Here is an 18,254-nt window from a genome sequence, read left to right on the forward strand (position 1 = left end):
TGCCCAGGCATGCCAGAAATCAACCAGACAGTGGCATGGGACGTAGGCATGGAAGTGGATGACCCCGTGGTTTGGCACACTGGCCTGAAAGAAAGCTTTGTGGGTTGAAGGCAACCCATTTGGCAACCCAATCCAGAGCATGGTGCCCAGGCATGCCTGTCAGCCAGAAAACAGCATGCAGGCCATGGAGTTGAATCCACCACAAGATGTGGAGGAACCAGTGGAGGTACCTGGTACATGTCACCAGGCTTGCTGGCATTGGACGGGATTCATCTTTCTCAAAGGGCGAAGATCATGGTCATGAGACAGTGGGGCTTTAAACTAGCTTCAGTGAGGGAGGGGTACATCATCAGGGATGCTGGTGATAAGGTAGGGGATGACATGCCATCTCACTCATGCCAGCTGAACACCACAGCCAGCAGAGGATGCCCAGAGCCTAGAGAGGGAACAGAACTTAACAGGAGAGCTACTGTAGGCCCACGTGGATGAGTTACAGTTGCCCCATCCAGAAAGGCAGATGCATTGGGAGCCCAACTTTATGTAAACGCATGCAGCATGGGGAATCAACAAGGAAAGCTGGAGGTGTGCGTGTGGTTACAGGGATATGATCTCATTGCAATTACTGAGACATGGTGGGACAGCTCTCATGACTGGAATGTGGCCATGGACAGCATTGTGCTTTTTAGGAAGGACAGGCCAGGAAGGTGCAGTTACTCTTTACGTGGGCGAGCAACTGGAATGTAAGCAGATCTGCCAAGGGCGGACGAAGTGTGAATCGAGAGCCTATGGATGACTGTGAGCTAAGGGAAAGACACTGTGGTGGGGGTGAAAAGTGCTGTCACATTTTTGTTGTGGAAGCTTTCAAGATAACAACTTTTGAATAATTATTCTTTGTGAATAATGTTGTTAGTCTTTGTGGGAGAGGTGGCATCTCTTCTGTACAGAGCCCCAAGGACGATGATGGTGCACTGCACTCCTGCAGACAGTGTATTTGACTGAAAAACCAAAGATTTGGGCTCTGGACAGAAGAGGAGGTACTGCATCTGGCTGGGACAGAGTTATCTTTCCCCACAGCAGCCCATACACTGCTGTTCTCTGCACTTGCAGTTAAACAGCTCTGGTATCACACCAATGCTTTGCCTATGGCTGAGCCGTGCTGGCTCAGCATCAGGACTCCCTCCAACCCCTCAGAGCCAGTGGGCAAGAGGTGGGGAGGGGACATCACCAGGGCAGCTGACCTCAACCGACCAAATGGGTATTCCATACCGTGTGGTGTCACACTCTGCAATAAAAGGGGGGAAAGTGGAAGGAGAAGGGGGACTCTTGTTATGAAGAGGTCTGTCCTCCCAAAGAATCACTACACTTGTTGAGGCCCTCCTTTCCAGAATGTGGCCAAACATCGTTCATTGGTGGGAAGTAGAGAATAATTGTTTCTTCTCTTTTTGCTTCTGCACAGCCTTTCTTGCTTTTCCGCTCTTTATCTTCCTTTTAATTAAATGATTGGATCTCAAACCATGAGCCTTTTTTTCTTTCCAACATACTTTCTTCTTCCCTCCCTCTTGTTTTGAGGAGGGGAAGTGAGAGAGCAGTTGTGGTGGAGTTTGGCTGCCCAGCCGGGTAAAACCACCACAGATGGGTCCTGAAGGAAAATGGTCTTGGAAAGAAGGAGGGTCCTGGGATGAGGATGGGAAGATCTTGGAATCAGGGACAGATCCTGGAGGTGAGGGAGGCTCATGCCAGGAGATGCTCCTGGACTTCAGTTGGTTTTGCCAAGTTGTTTTTTGCCAGTTGGTTTTGCCACAGCTTGGCCATCAACGGCTGGTGACATTGAGCAGTAGCTGGGCAGGAACCACCACCACCTTCTGCCCAACCTTCCTGTGTGGAAGGGTATTGAAGATCTCCCCAGTGCCACCCTGCCCAGGCAGCATGTGAGGGAGGCTGTGGGGTAACTGGGCAGGGTGTAAATACCCTGATCTCACTGGTTCTCAGGTAAACCTTGGTTGGGCCCAGACCCACTCTGAGCAGTTTCTGTCACAGGGCCTGTGACAGAAAGTGACATCAGGGTGGGATGATGATGCTGACGGCTTATCAAACCTCAAGACCACAACAGACCCCACTGGGGACCCTCTGGCAACCCACAGTTCTGTTCTGCTTGAAGGACATGGGTCAGTTGTAAGTCCGTTTTGGTTGGTTGGTGAGCTTCTGTTACTTCATGCTGTCCCAGTCCTGACAGAAGCAGCACAAGCTTTCCTCTTGTTTTGTTTTGTTTTGCTTTGCTTTCTTTTTTCTTTTATTTTCTTTTCCTACAGCTAGATGTAAATTTTAAGTAATGATAAGAAATTGGTGTACATTAGCTACATGGCTGGAGTTAAGGCTAGGAGTGATTATCAGTAATCTGAGGTTAACAGCTAGGCATTCACAAGTACTCCCAAAACAAGCATTTTGCAATCATAAGAAAGTACACATTTAACACTAGGTGTTAAGTCTGAACACAACAAAGCTTGGAAATGTAATCAGTTTCCAAGCAGTTTTAACTCTAACCTGTAATGTCACCATGAGAAAGAAAGAAAGAAAAAAAAAAAAAAAAAAGATTTCAAAAGTTGCCTTATTTGTCACAAGGACTGACAAGACCCAACAGTAAGTAGGGAGCTATGGGCCTCGGATGATGACCACAGACAGAATTGTGCTGCCTGGGGATAAAAACACAGATGGAATTTGTCTGGAGATATAAATAAACGGGATAAGGATGGGCACACAGGTGCAGCGGTGATTTCTGAGTAAGCACATAGCCAGTGCCACACCAATGAGGACCAGCTCTCTGTTAGCTTCATTCTTTAAATGTGCACAACTGCTGAGCTACGAGCCTTTTATTTGTATATAAACTAATAAACTCTTCATTAGGCTTACTGAGCATAAAATCTTGTGGGAGCATATAAACAAAACAGTACTTCCTTTCCCAGGTCTAAGGTTTATAACCATGCTGAGTTCCCATTTCTAAATAATAATACATATATATTTTAAACAATACCTTAATCCTGTTGATATCTAGGGACTTAACGAGGAATTTGAGGTGGGTCCCTAAGATGCGTAGACTCAATGTATTACTCAGTGCTGGAGCAGTTTTTAACTGTCAGAAGGCACACATAAAAATTCATTTGTACTAGAGATGTTCATTTGTCTAGCAACAATATGAAGTTCACAGGTTAGAAATATTACTGTAGTATCTTTAAAGACAGAAATAATAAAGAAACAAAATGTGGTCATGGAAAGGGAGAAGAGAAAAAGGCACAATGGCCACCTTCAGTGTTTTTGCAGCAAGGAATTAGGTTCTGCTGCAAGATTTGTTATGGACTTGAGGCACACACACATCTATTTAATCATTTAATTGTATCTAGCACAGCTGGAAAGAACATAAAAATCCTGGCAAGTAGATAGCTTGTTTTCTTCCTACCCTGCATCTTACAAGAATGAGTCAAGATTAAGCTAGTGGTAGCTCCTACCAGTGCCCACATGTGCCCTGCATGGAGCTTTCTGGCAAGTAGAGGACAGCATGCCTTACTCAGAAGATGCAGAGCTCTCACCTCCTTCTTGCTCTCACAGCACCACTGCCTCTTCTGTCCTGCAGCCACACTTCCTGGAGGCCTTGCAGAGTGATGTGAAGCAAATTTAAAGCAAGAGGTTCAGATGAAAATTCATATATTGAGTAAAATAAATAAGGGAGTTGGGGCTTGGAAGGTCAGAAAGTTTTCTGGTGATGTTCACACATGCCAACTTTTTGTTGGGGCAGCAGAACTATCAAGCTAAAAACAGGTAAGTCAGAGCCTTAGGCAAGCCTTTGGCTCCCCTGTGTTTGGGTGGTTAGGGACCAGCTCCTTGTTAGATCGCTTTTCTGACTTCTGACTTATGATCCGTAGCTGCAATTTATATGGAAAATGCTTTGTCTAACACAGCCAAAATTTTGCTTGGATGCAACATGAAATAATTTAGATCTCATAATCCTGTTTTTAACACAATGTAATGAGCCCACCATTAACTTTCAATGGTATGAACGAAAGTCTTTTTGAAATAACACAGTTGACCAAGCATATTGATTCTATTCAGCCCCTGAAATACATATATATATATATATGTAACCTCCTTTAACTGTTTAGCAGAAATGGGAGTCCTTTTCTTCCTCACCTGCTCCCTTGGGAACCTGACACCCCCCCAAAAAGTGAAATATTAATCTGCTTTTGTTCACACTTGAGAACAGAAAACACAAATTCTTTTATTCACACAGTAAATCTTCCTAGCAATGTGTTACCATTTTTCGGTTGTTAATCAATGAGATTGATATCATAGTAAAATGACAAGAAACTTCATTACATTATTAAAAAGCACACTGAGGCACTTATTCATGATTCTGTAAATTATTCTGCTTGGAAACCTGAGGTGTCAGCAAGTTCTTCAGCATCCTCAAGGAGCATGTTCTTCTCCTGTGTGAAGGAAGCTGGTATTAATGTGTCAGCTAGTGTTTACTCAAGACTCAACATTCCTTACTTTCTGCTTGCTGGATGTCAGTTTTGTTCTGCTGTTTCAATTACCAGGTGTGTATGCAATATAGACTGCAGTGGATACAGTTTTAATCCTGTCTGTGCTTCTGATGGAAGTTCATATAACAATCCATGCTTTGTTAGAGAAGCATCCTGTCTGAGGCAAGAACAGATTGACATCAGGCATCTTGGACACTGCTCAGGTAGGTTTAATCTTCTTTCTCTGATAAACATAAATTCTGACATAAATAAGCTTGGTAGAGCTTTTCCATTTTAAATTAGAACTCACTGACCCAGCTAGCAGTGAATTGTATCTTAGTTTTTCTCACTATCAGTGAACTCCTCACCTGTATTTTAGTTTTCCCTATGTAAATGTATGTTTACACTACACATAGATGATGTGGTATGTTTATGTTAACTTTTCTTTCCTTTGGCTGCTGTTACCTGAAAAGTCAGCAAAAGGTCTTAGGAGAACCTATGCAATAGCCTTACAGGAGGGGTTAGTAAGAAGCAGGAGAGAAAAGGGAATGTGATATGTAGGAAATGTTCACTGTTTCTGATGGGGCTGTGCAGTGTACTTCTAAGGTGAGTAAAATCTGGCCCCGATTGCACAACTATTTATCCATTTCCTTTTCTGCTGTTGGAAAGGCCCAGTGAAACCCTTAGACTGCTACCCTGTGTGTTGTTGATCATGTTGAGGACTCTTCCATTTTGAGGTCTTGGGTTCAGACAGACCAAGGCAAATTGCATTTAGGACCGTGTCATAGAAATAACAAGATTCTACCATTCTTTTGCTGGCTACCTCTAGATCTGTAACTTGGATGGTTCAAAAAAAAAAAAAAAAAAAAAAAAAAAAAAAAAAAAAAGCCACAAGAAAACAGGTCTCTGAACCAAAATAAGCTAGCCTCAATACCATGGAAGAGATTTTGTTCAAAACCTACAGGCTGAGGTGTGCCCTGTATTGGTCAAGAGGCTGGGGGGTTGTTAACTCTGCTTGATACTGTCCTGGTTGTATGCGTGAAAGGATGTGGGACAACGTCCACTTCTATTGAAGTTAAAATACTTCTCTGACTATAATTCTGACTTCTTACTGACATGTATGCAGTCGTCTGGTAATAAGCCTTTCCTAATAGCTATCCATGCATTTATTTATCATCTAGAAGCAGATGACACAAACGCAGTTGGAAAGAAAGACGACGGCATGCAGTATCGTCCAGAGGTGAAAGGTATCGTGCTGGCTTTGTGCTGTTTGGTTACGATTTCACGAGATGAGAAAAGACAGTGTGGAGGTCCCTTCTTGTCTGCCTTACAGCTTTGATTTCTGTAGCCAAGACAGACGCGTGAGCAGCTTTTTTCTTGCAGCACTGTCATTGCGAGGCTGGCAAGAAGGAGATATGTGGGATTTGTGAATTTTGCCTGCTGTATTCCTCTAAGATGCTCAGCTGCTCACCACCCCTACTCGGCGGTCACAGGATTAGACCCCTGCCAAGTGCTGTGAAAATGCCTTTACTGCAAGATGCCAGGATGTGAGATTCCTGATGAAATGACACCACCCCCCTGTGACCCTATCTTTTCTGAAAACTTCTGGAAAAAAAAAAAATCTGGCAGATTTTGTATTTGTTTGGTCATCTTTGTATTTTTCATGTAAATCAAGATGCTAAATCACATTGGTTAAATATGTTTCACCTCTATGAATTAATTTCTTAAGATAAACAAAATAAGACCGAGTTTTGCTTTCTGCTCAGTTATTTTACACGTTAGCACCTCCTTTGTGGCAGGGGCATTCTCAGAGTAAATATGCTTTCGCATTTCATGGCTCTAGCTCAAAGTGTAGCTGGCCAGGACAAAACACCTCTGTCTCTGTCAAGTTATTGCCAAAGAGCAGATCTGCATTGGTACTAACCTTGCCTCCTCTTCTCTCACAAATAATAACACTGTTACCTTCTCTCTTAGTGCTGGCCTTTAATTTTTTCTCTCATTATACTTGCTTTGCACTCCCATGGCCTTGCAGAGTAAATCCATTCAGTCATGGCTTTAGACATTCCAAGTGTTCTTCCTGAAAAGGCATTCATTGCCAAAAAGCCCTGTGCATTTTTCCTTTTTCACAAATTCTCTTATTTTCACTCCATATTATTACCAGTTGGAATGATGTAATGTCGATTTTCACTTATATTGTGAAAGCATAAAAAGCACTGAGTGGAATATACATCTTATTATGGGATTAATGAAACACAGCCTTTGGGTCCTATCTGGAAGAAGTTACAGCCTTTTATTCATTGCATATAAATTGTCCTTGAAATCTAGTAAGTAGGAAGAGCATTGGATATGATTATAATTATCATTATTAAATGTATAGTTTATGCAGTCTCATGTTCAGCAAATTATGTGCATAAAGGGAGTATGTCATGAAAAAAATAATAGTTTTGAATGTTTTTTATGTGGTAGTCAAGTCTTTTTAGACAGTGAGAGCCTGAAATGAAGTACTCTGAATGACGTTTTCCTCCAGGATAAGAGAACAGGCCACTCTTCTATCCATTTTCCTTTGCTTTAAAGTACTGTGCATTACTTTTGTCAAACCCTCTCCTCTGAATGTACAGTATCTCTTAGTCCTTAGAATCATGGCCAGGGCTGTCTCCTTCTCCTGCAGTACAAGAATCTACATGAAGGTACATCAGAAACGTCTCTCTTCCCTGACTCAGATGGACTGCTGTTTTTGTCCTGCCAAGATGGGCATCAGAGTTTCAGTTTCTGTGCATGCCTCTTCCTTCTGTTAAAACATCCGAACTGTTGTATCTGACCACTCTTTCAAGTCCCCTACACCAGTTATATCTCTCATTTTGGAGCAATCTGGCTGGCTCTCAGGTTAAAAATTAATTCCCATAAATGAGTGGTTAAATGTCTATCCTACTCTAGGGATCACCTCCTGCATTGAACATCATCTCTTTGCTTAGCACACATTTGGGTGTGCTGACTTGGGTGGCTGTGGCTACCTGGCCACCTGCCAGGGGACGCATCTGTCACTGGGCCCCACGTTCTGCATGCATGTATACATTAAAAACAGGCACGGAGCAACCATCTGGACAGACTAATATAATTGTGTGTACCTTATTACTAGCCTTTGACTGGGACAGATACAACAGTAATTAGCTGCTAGGAGGAGGAGAGAGGCAACAGTTTGGGGATGAAGCAGTTTTCTCCTCTTGGACATACTGCGATGTAATCTACTCTAACAGGGCAGTATCAAATATATTGTCATGTCCTTCCCTTGCATCAAGTCTTCTGTATCTTTGAAGCATAGCTTGAACCAACAGGCTTCCTTATATCTGAAACCTCTCATATTTAGATTTTTTATTTTTTTCCTGGAACAAATCAGAAAATATTCCAGAAAATATTCAGGAGAAACCTAAAACAACAGTATGCCTTTTTATTTTTTATGTTTTTTTTGTTTGTTTGTTTGTTTGTTTGTTTGTTTTCTGTATAAATACATTCTCTTTCTTTCTAGTGTTTTTTGAGTTATCTGCAAATGTATAAGAGAGTTCTTCTTCACACTCCCTTTTTGCTTTGCACCTACAGTTCATTATAGTCTTGTATTTGTGGTGCCATAGTCTATTGCCATAGAAATGAGAATAATTCCACATTTACATCCACAACTTTAGATCCCAGCACTTTAGAGAAGTTCATTATGAAATTCTAAGTTCTGTATTTAGGACTTCTTTACAGAACAATTTTTGGAGGAAAATAGTTGAAAATATATGCAGCTTTAGATAGTTTTAGCTATGTGACAGATGTACAGCAGGCCTTGGTGCAGAAGGGACTGCCTTCCTCTGCTGGTCTGCCATGGCCAGCAGCTAAACAGCCACCAGCTGCTCATTGACCCCCTCCCTCCCCTCAGCAGGATGTCAGAGAGAAATGGAAGAGCAGAAGTCAGAAAAACTCATTGCTCAAGGTAAAAACAGTTTAATAAAAGAAAAAGTTTTTTTTAAAAAAAAAAAAAAAAAAAAAGAAAGAGAGAGAGAGAGAGGGGGAAAAACAAGTGATGCAAAGGCCATCTCTCACAACCTCCCACCTGCTGACTGATGCCTAACCAGTCTGTGAACAACTGCTACCTTGGGAAGACCAAAAGCCCAGTTTCTACTGCAGAGCACAATGGCATCGATGTCATATGACAGAAAATATCCCTTTGGTCAGTTTGGGTCAGCTGTCCTGGCTGTTCCCCCTCCAAGGCTCTTGTCCAACCCCGGGTTACTCAAGGGGAGTGGAGGGCAGAGTAGGAAGAGTATAAGGCCTTGCAGCTGTGCAACCTCCCTGCAGCAACAGCCAAAACACTGGTGTGTTATCAACACTGCTTCAGCCACTAATCCAGAATGCAGCACCACAGGGGCTGCCATGAAGAAAGTTAACTCCTTCATAGTCAGACCCAATACGTTTCCCAACAGAATGAGTATTTTAAGCTTATTGCATCATTTTGAGGTTCCCTCTTTGTAAACGCACTTCCCTAGGAAGACAGCAGGAATATGTTCAATTTCAGCTGTAACAGCTGGTGATACCAGTCAGAACAGAGCTTTATCTGGTTGTTTTCTACCCAGTAAAGATGCTTCATTCTAACCCTTCAGGTCTTTTCCCTCTGTTTAGACATGGGAGTAGGCTTTATGTGCTTATCTATTAGCTCTTTGCTACAATGCCACTGACAACTTTTGCTGATCATCCAGCATCGGGTTGTTTCTGTCATGAATATTTTTCTTCTTTCAAGAAACCTGACATAAAAAGCATTTTCTGATGTCTCTCAGGATCGTTTTTCAGTGTGACGCATCCTACCAAATCTCTGCAGGTGTCTCCGAAACTTCACCCTTAAGCCTTTGCTTCATTATTCTGTATTTAGTTACTGACAATGAGTTTCTAAGGACATTTCTCAGCTATTCTTGGTTGAGATTTTTTTTTATAAATATCACGCACCATTTCTAATTTTTTATGTATATTTTTTTTAAGATGCCAGTGATCAAAGAGAAGACATTTATGTTGGAAACCACATACCTTGTTCAGAAAGCTTCAATGGCTACTGTATACATGGAAAATGTGAATTCATTTATTCCACTCAGAAGGCTTCCTGCCGGTAAGTCCTGAATGCCTACAAAATATGCTTGAAATTGCTATAATGCTTAATCAAAATGCTCTCTAGACATAATTACAGCATGTATCAGTTTGCAGTTATCTAAGCAGGGGCACAGAAGCCACATGCCTGTGCTGTGGGCAGCACACAGCTGCAGCAGTTGTACAGAAGAAAGCACTCAGGAAGGGCTTGGCCACTCAGGTGCAGGTAGTCAGAAGATGAATCTCTCTGAGGCCTTAGTGTTGGCTTCTTATTTTTAATTCTAAATCAAGAGAAGAAAAAAAAAAAAAAAAGAAGAAAAAAAAAAGGAAAATAAAAAGGAAAACCAACAACAATAAATACTGCCTTGAATGGCTTTTCTGGATGACTACACTTTACTCATTGACCTCTCAGTCTGTTCTTGTGCTAGCTATACATTTTATTGCTCTTGGCATAAACAGTCTGGAGTATCAGTATTTTTAATATTTCTTGCCTTTTTCACAATAATATGTTTTATGTAGAGTATAAAATTACAAAATATTCTTTAGCCCACATTTCTTGTCTAGCAGCTCAGTATTAAGTCACTGTTTCTCAAGAAATGAGAATTTTCCATTTTATCTCCTTAGCTCCTGAGTAATTTTTCCTTTAAATTCCACCGAGTTCTACCTCTTTGTTCTGTTTAAAAATTACAAAAAAAATATTATAAAATTATTACCAGAAAAAGGCTGCACTATAATAACATGTAGTGCCTTACTTGTTAGGAGGTTTCACTTGCAAGCTTGTACTTCCAAATTAACATGGCTGAAGATGCTATAAGTCTTTGCTATTCTTTGCTTTGGAAACTTCAACTGTAAATCCATTAGATCCTCTCACGTTTTATCCCCTGATTATTATCGATCAAGTATCGTGTTTTGTTTTTTTCCACTCTCAAGATTTAACAGTTTTCAGACTGACTGGAAATTAGGAAGCCCAAAAAGAAGAGCCTGTACTGTTGTTGACTTAGCCATTTGAAACTCATATTTTCACTTTTCCCACCCGAAGCCTTTTCTTGTTTATTTCCAGCTTTCTGATGGGACCATATTTCCTGTTCTTTTTTTCTTTGGCCAAAATCAAGAGAGGCCAACACACCTTTGCTTCTCTTGGGAAACTAGGTACATCCCAGGCATCATCTTGGTGGGCTTGGGGCAGCAATATTTGAGTACAGTATTCTTTTGATGCAGAGCTGTATTTAACACAATTTCTTATGGATTTGTCCTCAACATTTTCAAATTGGAGGTATTTCAAATAAATCATTCCTGGCTGAATTAACTGTTTTGTTTTTTTCTTGATTTCCCAAATCTTCTTTTTTTTTCCTGGTTAGTTCTATCATTAATGGTCATATATTTGTTTGTGATTCAATTACTAGTCTATCATTGAAATATTTATTATTAATTTAATGTACAGATAGTTAACATTTTAATAAATTTAATTAATATACTGTCTCTTTAAATTCTATTTTATAATTAGATTTTCTATTACTACCTTCAGTTATTTATATAAACAGCTTTATTATTTAAGCCTGCACAGTCTCAGCACTGGACCCAGCCTGACAAGCCACACAGGGTTCCAGTCAAGAACTTTTGACTATCAGTGCTGTACCCTAAGTACCAGATCTCCTCTGCACTTTTTGGGCTATTTAAATAGTCATGTTCTCATACCTGTATGTGTGCTTCTTACTGGAGCAGTGAGTTATTAAGGGAATAAAAAGATTTATATCAGACAGTCAGCAATCTACCACAGAAACCAAGTGCTTCTAACAAAGAAAAAAACTCTCTTTCTAGATAAGGAAAATACAATGATGAATGCCAAGGGCAGACTGTTATTTCTAAATGCTTTGCATTCTCATGCACATCTAACATATACACTGTTTAATTTGGTCCTCATTTCCAGGGAGTGGCGTACTTGATGTATCAGATGACCTACAAAACTGCAAAAAATACCTGTGCAGAGCAAATTTTGACTTGCAGTTTCACTGACGACAATGCATCTCCATGCTCATTGTACAGCAGCCCTATAGAACTGCCAGCAGGCAGGTGGTAGGAAGGCTTTGTAGTAGCAAATTGCACAATATTTAGTTTAGCAGCTTTTGCACAGCTGGGATCTGGTCTATCTCCTGCTGCCTCCTTTGTGTGGTACAGTTCTGCCCTGTATTTGCAGCAGGCTGCCTCAGGAAGGTACAGTTCATCCCCTGGCAAGGAATTCTAATCTTCATTATGCTAACTCCATTAATTGACTGATCAGCATACTTTGATGAATCCTTGCTGACCTCTGTCTATCATGCTATATATTAATGCCTTAAAATCTGTTCTGCCCATTTACCAGGCAGCTTAAACTATTGCACAGTACTTCTTAACACAAGCAGTTCTGCTTTGCAGGAATTCAATAGTCCTGAATATCCATTCAATATTTCTCAGAAATAATTTCCTGTCACTTCAGTGTTTCTGAGGAAATGTATTTGAATTACTTGTGCTTCCTCTGCTTTGTTTTGCCTCCTGTGCTTTAGAGCAATTCTCACATTGATCGCACTTTGGCTGTTGTTATCTTCTTTAATGAAAATAAAAGCAAAGTAACAAAGCAGAATTCCTCACTTGCATGAAGTCTGCTTTTTTATTGTTTCTCCTTGTATACAATCATAGAGTCATTGAATGGTTTGAGTTGGAACGGACCTTAAAGGCAATCCATTTGCAACCACCCTCCCCGCCCCCTCCCGGCACGGGCATGGATGCCGCCCACTAGATCAAGCTGCCCAAAGCCCCATCCAGCCTGGCCTTGAACACTTCCATGGATGGGGCACCCACAGCTTCTCTGGGCAGCCTGTGCCAGTGCCTTGCTATCCTCTGAGTAAACAATTTATTGTAAATCTAATGTAACCTGCCCTCTTTCAGTTTAAAGTCTTTACTCCTTTGTCCTGTCCCTATGTTCCCTGACACAGAGTCCATCCCCAGCTTTCCTGTAGGCACCCGTTAGGTACTGGAAGGCTGCTATAAGGTCTCCCCGGAGCCTTCTCTTCTCTAGGCTAAATTACCTCAACTCTCTCAGCCTGTCTTCATAGGAGAGGTGCTCCAGCCCTTTAATCATCTTTGTGGCCCTCCTCTGGACTTGTTCTGATAGTCCGTGTCCTTTTTGTGCTGGGGTCCCCAGAGCTGAATGCAGAACTCCAGGTGGGGTCTCATGAGAGCAGAGTAGAGGGGGAAAATCACCTCCCTCGGCCTGCTGGCCAAGCTGCTTTTGGTGCAGCCCAGGGTACGGTTGGCTTTCTGGGCTGCAAGCACACAGTGCTGGCTCATGTCGAGCTTCTCATCAACCCACAGCCCCAGGTCCTTCTCCTCAGGGCTGCTCTGAATCAGTTCTCTACCCAGCCTGTATTTGGGCTTGGGATTGCCTTAGCCAAGGTACAGGACCTTGCACCTGGCCTTGTTGAACCTCATGAAGTTCTCACAGGCCCACCTCTCAAGTCCAGGTCCCTCTGGATGGCATCCCTTCCCTCCTGCATGTCTACCGCACCACACAGCTTGGTGCCATTGGCAAACTTGGTGAGGGTGCACTTGATCACACTGTCCATATCACTGTATGCTAGCACACATTTTTCTTGATTCCTTTCCTAGCAATTGCCAAGCTTGCTTACAGTAAATTGGGGCTTTTATTTAATAACTCTGCTTTTACTGGAACTCGTTTCATGTCTGAACCTAAACATCTTACATAGCAGCTTATGGCTGGAGAAAGTAGAGTCACAAGATTATGAACATGAAAACCCCAACAGTTATTCCTGCATGCAAAGGGAGATTAGAATTTGCCTAAGAAGCTGTAGAAAGATCTGGAGGGGCAATCATTTTGCCCCTCCAAACAAAATTAACTCCTACTCTAGCACAAAGCTTTTGGATGTGTGAGACCGATTCTGCGTTGCTTTCAGACCTCTTTGATCCAGATTACAAAAGAAGTGTTTTATTTTTTTTTTTTTTGCCTGTGGCAGTAGTTCTTTTCTTTCTGTCAGAGAGCTGGAGGCCAATTGTATGATTCAGTTGTCCTTAATGGTGCGTTCACATCAGTCGGTGTTAAAGGATAGCTGTACAAGGAACTTGCTACTCCTGTGCTTGTAAGCAATCCTTTAAAACAAGCAGTCACAGGTTTGTACTTCTACATGAAAGGTGAGGGTTTTCATTAGTTCTCCCTGCCCCAACTGGTAAGAGGAGAAGGGATTAAAAGCCTTTGTTCAAAGATATGAGTAGTAGCCCTTGGTGCAGCAGCTTGCAGCTCTTGCTGGGGTAGCTGGGGTAGCTCTTGCCTTTCCTTGCTGTGCATCAGCCTCTCTCTGCCTGCAAAATGAATTGTTCCAGAGCACTTTGTCACTGCCACCTTCACCATTTGCCCACACTACACACATGCATTGCCATTGGGAGCAGCCTCTGCTGAGTTTCTCATTGAGCTCTCTGCTGGTTCACTCAGGCAAGATACCATTTACAGCAGCTCCTCTTCTCTCTCCTGCCATTCCTCCCCCACCCCTAGCCAATTTTTATGCAGTCTTCCGTGAATTCTCACATAAACAGTTGTGGGTTATTGGGTTTTCTCCCATTAGTGTCCTGCAAGGGAGCTTGTTTTCCCCTGAGGGAAGTGTGCAAGCCATCTGGATGAGCTGGCCAGCTGTGAGTCTCCTTGACTTTTCTGTGCAGTCAGCAAGGGGGATAACGTGACCTCTGTGAAGCACATTTACCCTGAAATTCTTGGTGGCTCAGTGTAGAAGGTAGGTAGTGAAGAGAATAATTGGAAAATACTTTAGTCCAGGGACAAGGCAGGAGGGGTCTTGATGCCGTTCTTTTCCAATAGGTTTTGTAGGATTCCATGTCCAAAGGCTGCAGCTTGAAAAGGCATCCTCCTGTTCCCCCACTGTTTCAAAGCTTTTTTTTCCTTCTCTCACTCCTTGCTCATATTGACATTGCTGCTGAGTTCCCTGAGCATATTGCTTTGCTCTTTCTAGTCTGTTTACTTGTTTCATCTTTTTTTTTATTTTTCCTAAATATTGCCCCCATCTAACAAGCACCCCACATACTTCTTTTGCCAAACCTTTACCCTGCAGGTCTGTCTTCAGAAAGGGTCACTGATAACCTTATCCAGAAGAGAAGAGACTCCCCCTTCTGTCTCTCCTCTTGCCCCAGAAATCCAAACCGTCCTCCAACACAGACCATCCTCCTGTTACTGCACCTCCACCTTCTCACTAGCTCTTTCTCAACCACAATCCAAATCCATCCATTTGTTCACAGAGCAGGCAGAATCTCAGCTCTTCTGTGTGGCTGTGCTCTCTAAATTTCATTTTAGGCTTCAGAAAGTGATACGTCCTGAGCCGCTGCAGCAGCACTGATGGCACCAAGGAGGGTGTTCTCTCCTCTGTCACTGCTATGATTACTGTTTTTTTCCATCCCACAGCTTGGACTCCTTATTTCATCTGCAAAATGACTGGGCTGCTGCCAAATTACATATGCCATTAAATATTGCTTTTGTTTTTCAGGTGTGAATCAGGATACACTGGACAGCACTGTGAAAAGACAGACTTTAGTATTCTTTATGTTGTCCCAAGTAGACAAAAGCTTACGCATGTCCTTATTGCAGCAATAATTGGAGCTGTACAGATTGCCATTATAGTTGCAATTGTCATGTGCATAACAAGGTAGGTAAATACCAAACAGTGAAAAATTATGCATTGTCTGTATATGCTTTTTCTGTATTTAAATCTTTTCCTCCTTGAATTTTTATGTGTATAAACATATATTCTAAAATACCCCAGTAAAAGAAACCTATTGCCATTTTGTCACAAAACACACGTTAATTTAAATTCGCAAACCACCAGTGACCTGTCTGAATCCCCAGAACAGCTACCCAGCAGAACAGATCAGCCTTGAAACATATTCAAAAGGTCAGCTACTGTGTTAGACCTTCATGAAGTTATTCAAGCATTGATGATATCTTATAGAAGATATGGTTCCCCCTCCTGCCCGGTGAAACCAGAGAGGTTGACACATTGCTGTTCCCTGCAGTACAGCTGTAAATGGTGTTACACACGGAGAGAAGTCTCCCTCACACCATATATGCTTCCTGAAAATCAATGTGCAGTGTGTGCCTTTTTTAGGCACTCTCCATGGGAACCTATTTTATGAAATGTGAAGATGCACAAGCACAGAGTTCAAGTTTCTGGATTGTCTCAGGCTCTCACTCCGTGTGAAAACTGAGATGCGAGTCATGGATTCATTTTGATGAAAAGGGATTTGGTCTGCTCATCAGGGATTTGAATCCAATAAGAAGTGGGGGCTCTGGGCTGGATTAAGGATGATTTAGTTACATAGTTGGTGTGTGAAGCATTTAAATCCTACATCTGGGCATCCATGGCAAACTTTGCCTTTTCCTCCTCGAATTGTTCGTCACTTCCTTCACTTTTTCAGGTCTGCTTACGCAGAGCCATAGAATTTACTGCTGCAGCATTAGTGCACGGCTTAGTGATGCAGAGTGACGCCCATATGAATGAACACTATAGGCCTCCTTCCTATCTCTCTTGTAAGGTTCAGTGTACCAGGTGTAAGCACACATGTCTAACACATCCTTGCACGTATAAAAAGCCATTCAGCTATGGAGTTGATGCCATTCCTTTTACCAGACCCCCTGCTGGTCAAAGCACCCATGGGGAAGACTGACAGCTCAGCAGCCCTCCTCTCTCAGCCTCCCTACAGCAGTTCCCTGGCACGCAGTCTTTCTGGGGCAGGCTGTCTCACCCAGCAGTCCCAGCAGGACTGCTTTATCTGTCTTGCATTGCCTGCTGTCTGGTGGGCTAAGTCTCTTCCTGCTCGGCACTGCTGGCTTTTATGAGTCCTTTCTGAGCTGTGTCCCCAGCCCCAAGAAAGGGGTTGGAGGTGGGCTCTGCCCTGGGGGCTCCAGCAAGCAGCAGAGCACCTGGAGGTCCAGCACTGCAAAGGCTGATTGATCCGGTCTTAAATCTTATCATACTTAAATTCCACTAGATTTTAAGTATGAAGTGTGTAAGAAGTAAATCCAGTGCAGCTGTTCACCAAAGCAGGGGTTTTCCTGGACCATGCTTGAAGGATACAGGACCTTGCTGGTTTGGGTTTCAAGCAGAACTCCTTCTGGAGTGGTCTGGGGTCCCACACAGATGCCCAAATATCAGCCAGGTACCAAACAGCAGGAGAATTCACCCAGTAAGCACAGCTCCAAAGCTGTTTGCTGTTTTTGAGTATATAAAATAAGTCAATTCAGTCTTGCTAGGTTTAATTTTATATAACATATATAAAAGCACTCATACTTTTTCTTTCTTTCTTTTTTCTAAACAGAAAATGCCCCAAAAACAATAGAGGACGTCGGCAGAAGCAAAACCTAGGCCATTTTACTTCAGATACATCATCCAGAATGGTTTAACTTAGTGATTTTTATACCTACATTGACCATGTGATGTACATTTTTATTATATCTTTTTTTAAAGAATGGAAATATTTATTTCAGAGGCCTTATTTTTGAACATTTTTAGTGTAACAATGTTGGTCTGTATTCTGAAAGCATCAGCTCTAACAGCTATGGACTGTTTTAGTAACTTTGCTTTTCTGTTTTTGAATACGGTAGGTCATTTTCTGTATCTGTATCACATGGTTATATAATAGACGTGCTTTATTCATGGAATGTAATATTTTTGGGAACACAAATTTATTCCACCAGTGGTTGTAGATTTAAAAAAAAAAAAAAAGTCCACATTACCTAGCAAACAAGGCATGAACTAAAGGTAAAAATGTTTACAGCTTACTTTTCTTATGAGAAACTAGAAAACACTGTGTTTAAATACCGTAGATATTTAAATGTTTTTGGAAGTTAGTAACTGATTTTTTAGACACTGCCTATCGCATGAACTGTGAAGCTGTGTGCTGTGTGTAGTTGTAACATATTTATAAAACATGTGGGCTGGGTCTAAGCACTGCCATCTTCATTAATAATGCCAACGATTTATTTTTAAAGGGCAAAAGTATAAATTTCTTAGTTTGGGCCATTACCTGGTAGAGCAGATGGCACAGGTCCAAAAGGAGTAGGTCTTAGTAGATTTAGGTGTTTTAAAAATTGGTGTCAAATAATTGAACACAAATAATTGGAATAAAGCCTAATTTGTCACTGTTGAAGCTGTTTTAATACTTCTTAAACTTTTTTAAAGAAAATACATGTTTTAACACCTACAATGCAGATTGTATAGTGTTTGTGATTAAAATAAAAATTAAAAAAAAAAAAAGAACAAATAAAAGTGAATGAATAACTAGTGCTCTTGTATAGAGTATTTTCAAGAGCTAAGAAAGTCCATCCAAATTAGTCTGCTGGTCATAGTTATATAAATAGACTGTTAGTTGTTGTTTGAAAGATCCAGAGATAAAGTGTGAATAGGATGTGTTCAGCTGTTTTAACAAGTAGTTTAGGCTTTCAGAATTTTGCATGTAGGATTTAATAATTTGTTCAATAAAAACAAAAACAAAAAAATGCTTTCAACATTTTGAACTGGAAAAGCATGTCACAATACAACCTTTTCACTATTTTGCCTGTGGTTTGGTGTGTTTATTTGTTACCCC

The 18,254-nt window shown here is 41.5% G+C and overlaps 1 protein-coding gene across 1 annotated transcript in view; it reads left to right on the forward strand.

The window, feature by feature from the left end:
* TMEFF1 (transmembrane protein with EGF like and two follistatin like domains 1) overlaps positions 1-17,070 on the forward strand; it is a gene marked incomplete at both ends in the record, with an annotated part of 120,634 nt that extends 103,564 nt beyond the window's left edge. The window contains 5 exons of the mRNA XM_084282741.1: positions 4,587-4,735; positions 5,693-5,758; positions 9,519-9,642; positions 15,158-15,316; positions 16,986-17,070. Of these exons, the coding sequence (XP_084138867.1) occupies positions 4,587-4,735; positions 5,693-5,758; positions 9,519-9,642; positions 15,158-15,316; positions 16,986-17,070 (583 nt within the window). The remainder of the gene's footprint in view (positions 1-4,586; positions 4,736-5,692; positions 5,759-9,518; positions 9,643-15,157; positions 15,317-16,985) is intronic.
* Between the last annotated feature and the right edge of the window lie 1,184 nt (positions 17,071-18,254).

This window comes from Netta rufina (assembly GCF_964035555.1).
Source record: "Netta rufina genome assembly, chromosome: 2".
In the NCBI taxonomy this organism is placed as follows: domain Eukaryota; kingdom Metazoa; phylum Chordata; class Aves; order Anseriformes; family Anatidae; genus Netta; species Netta rufina.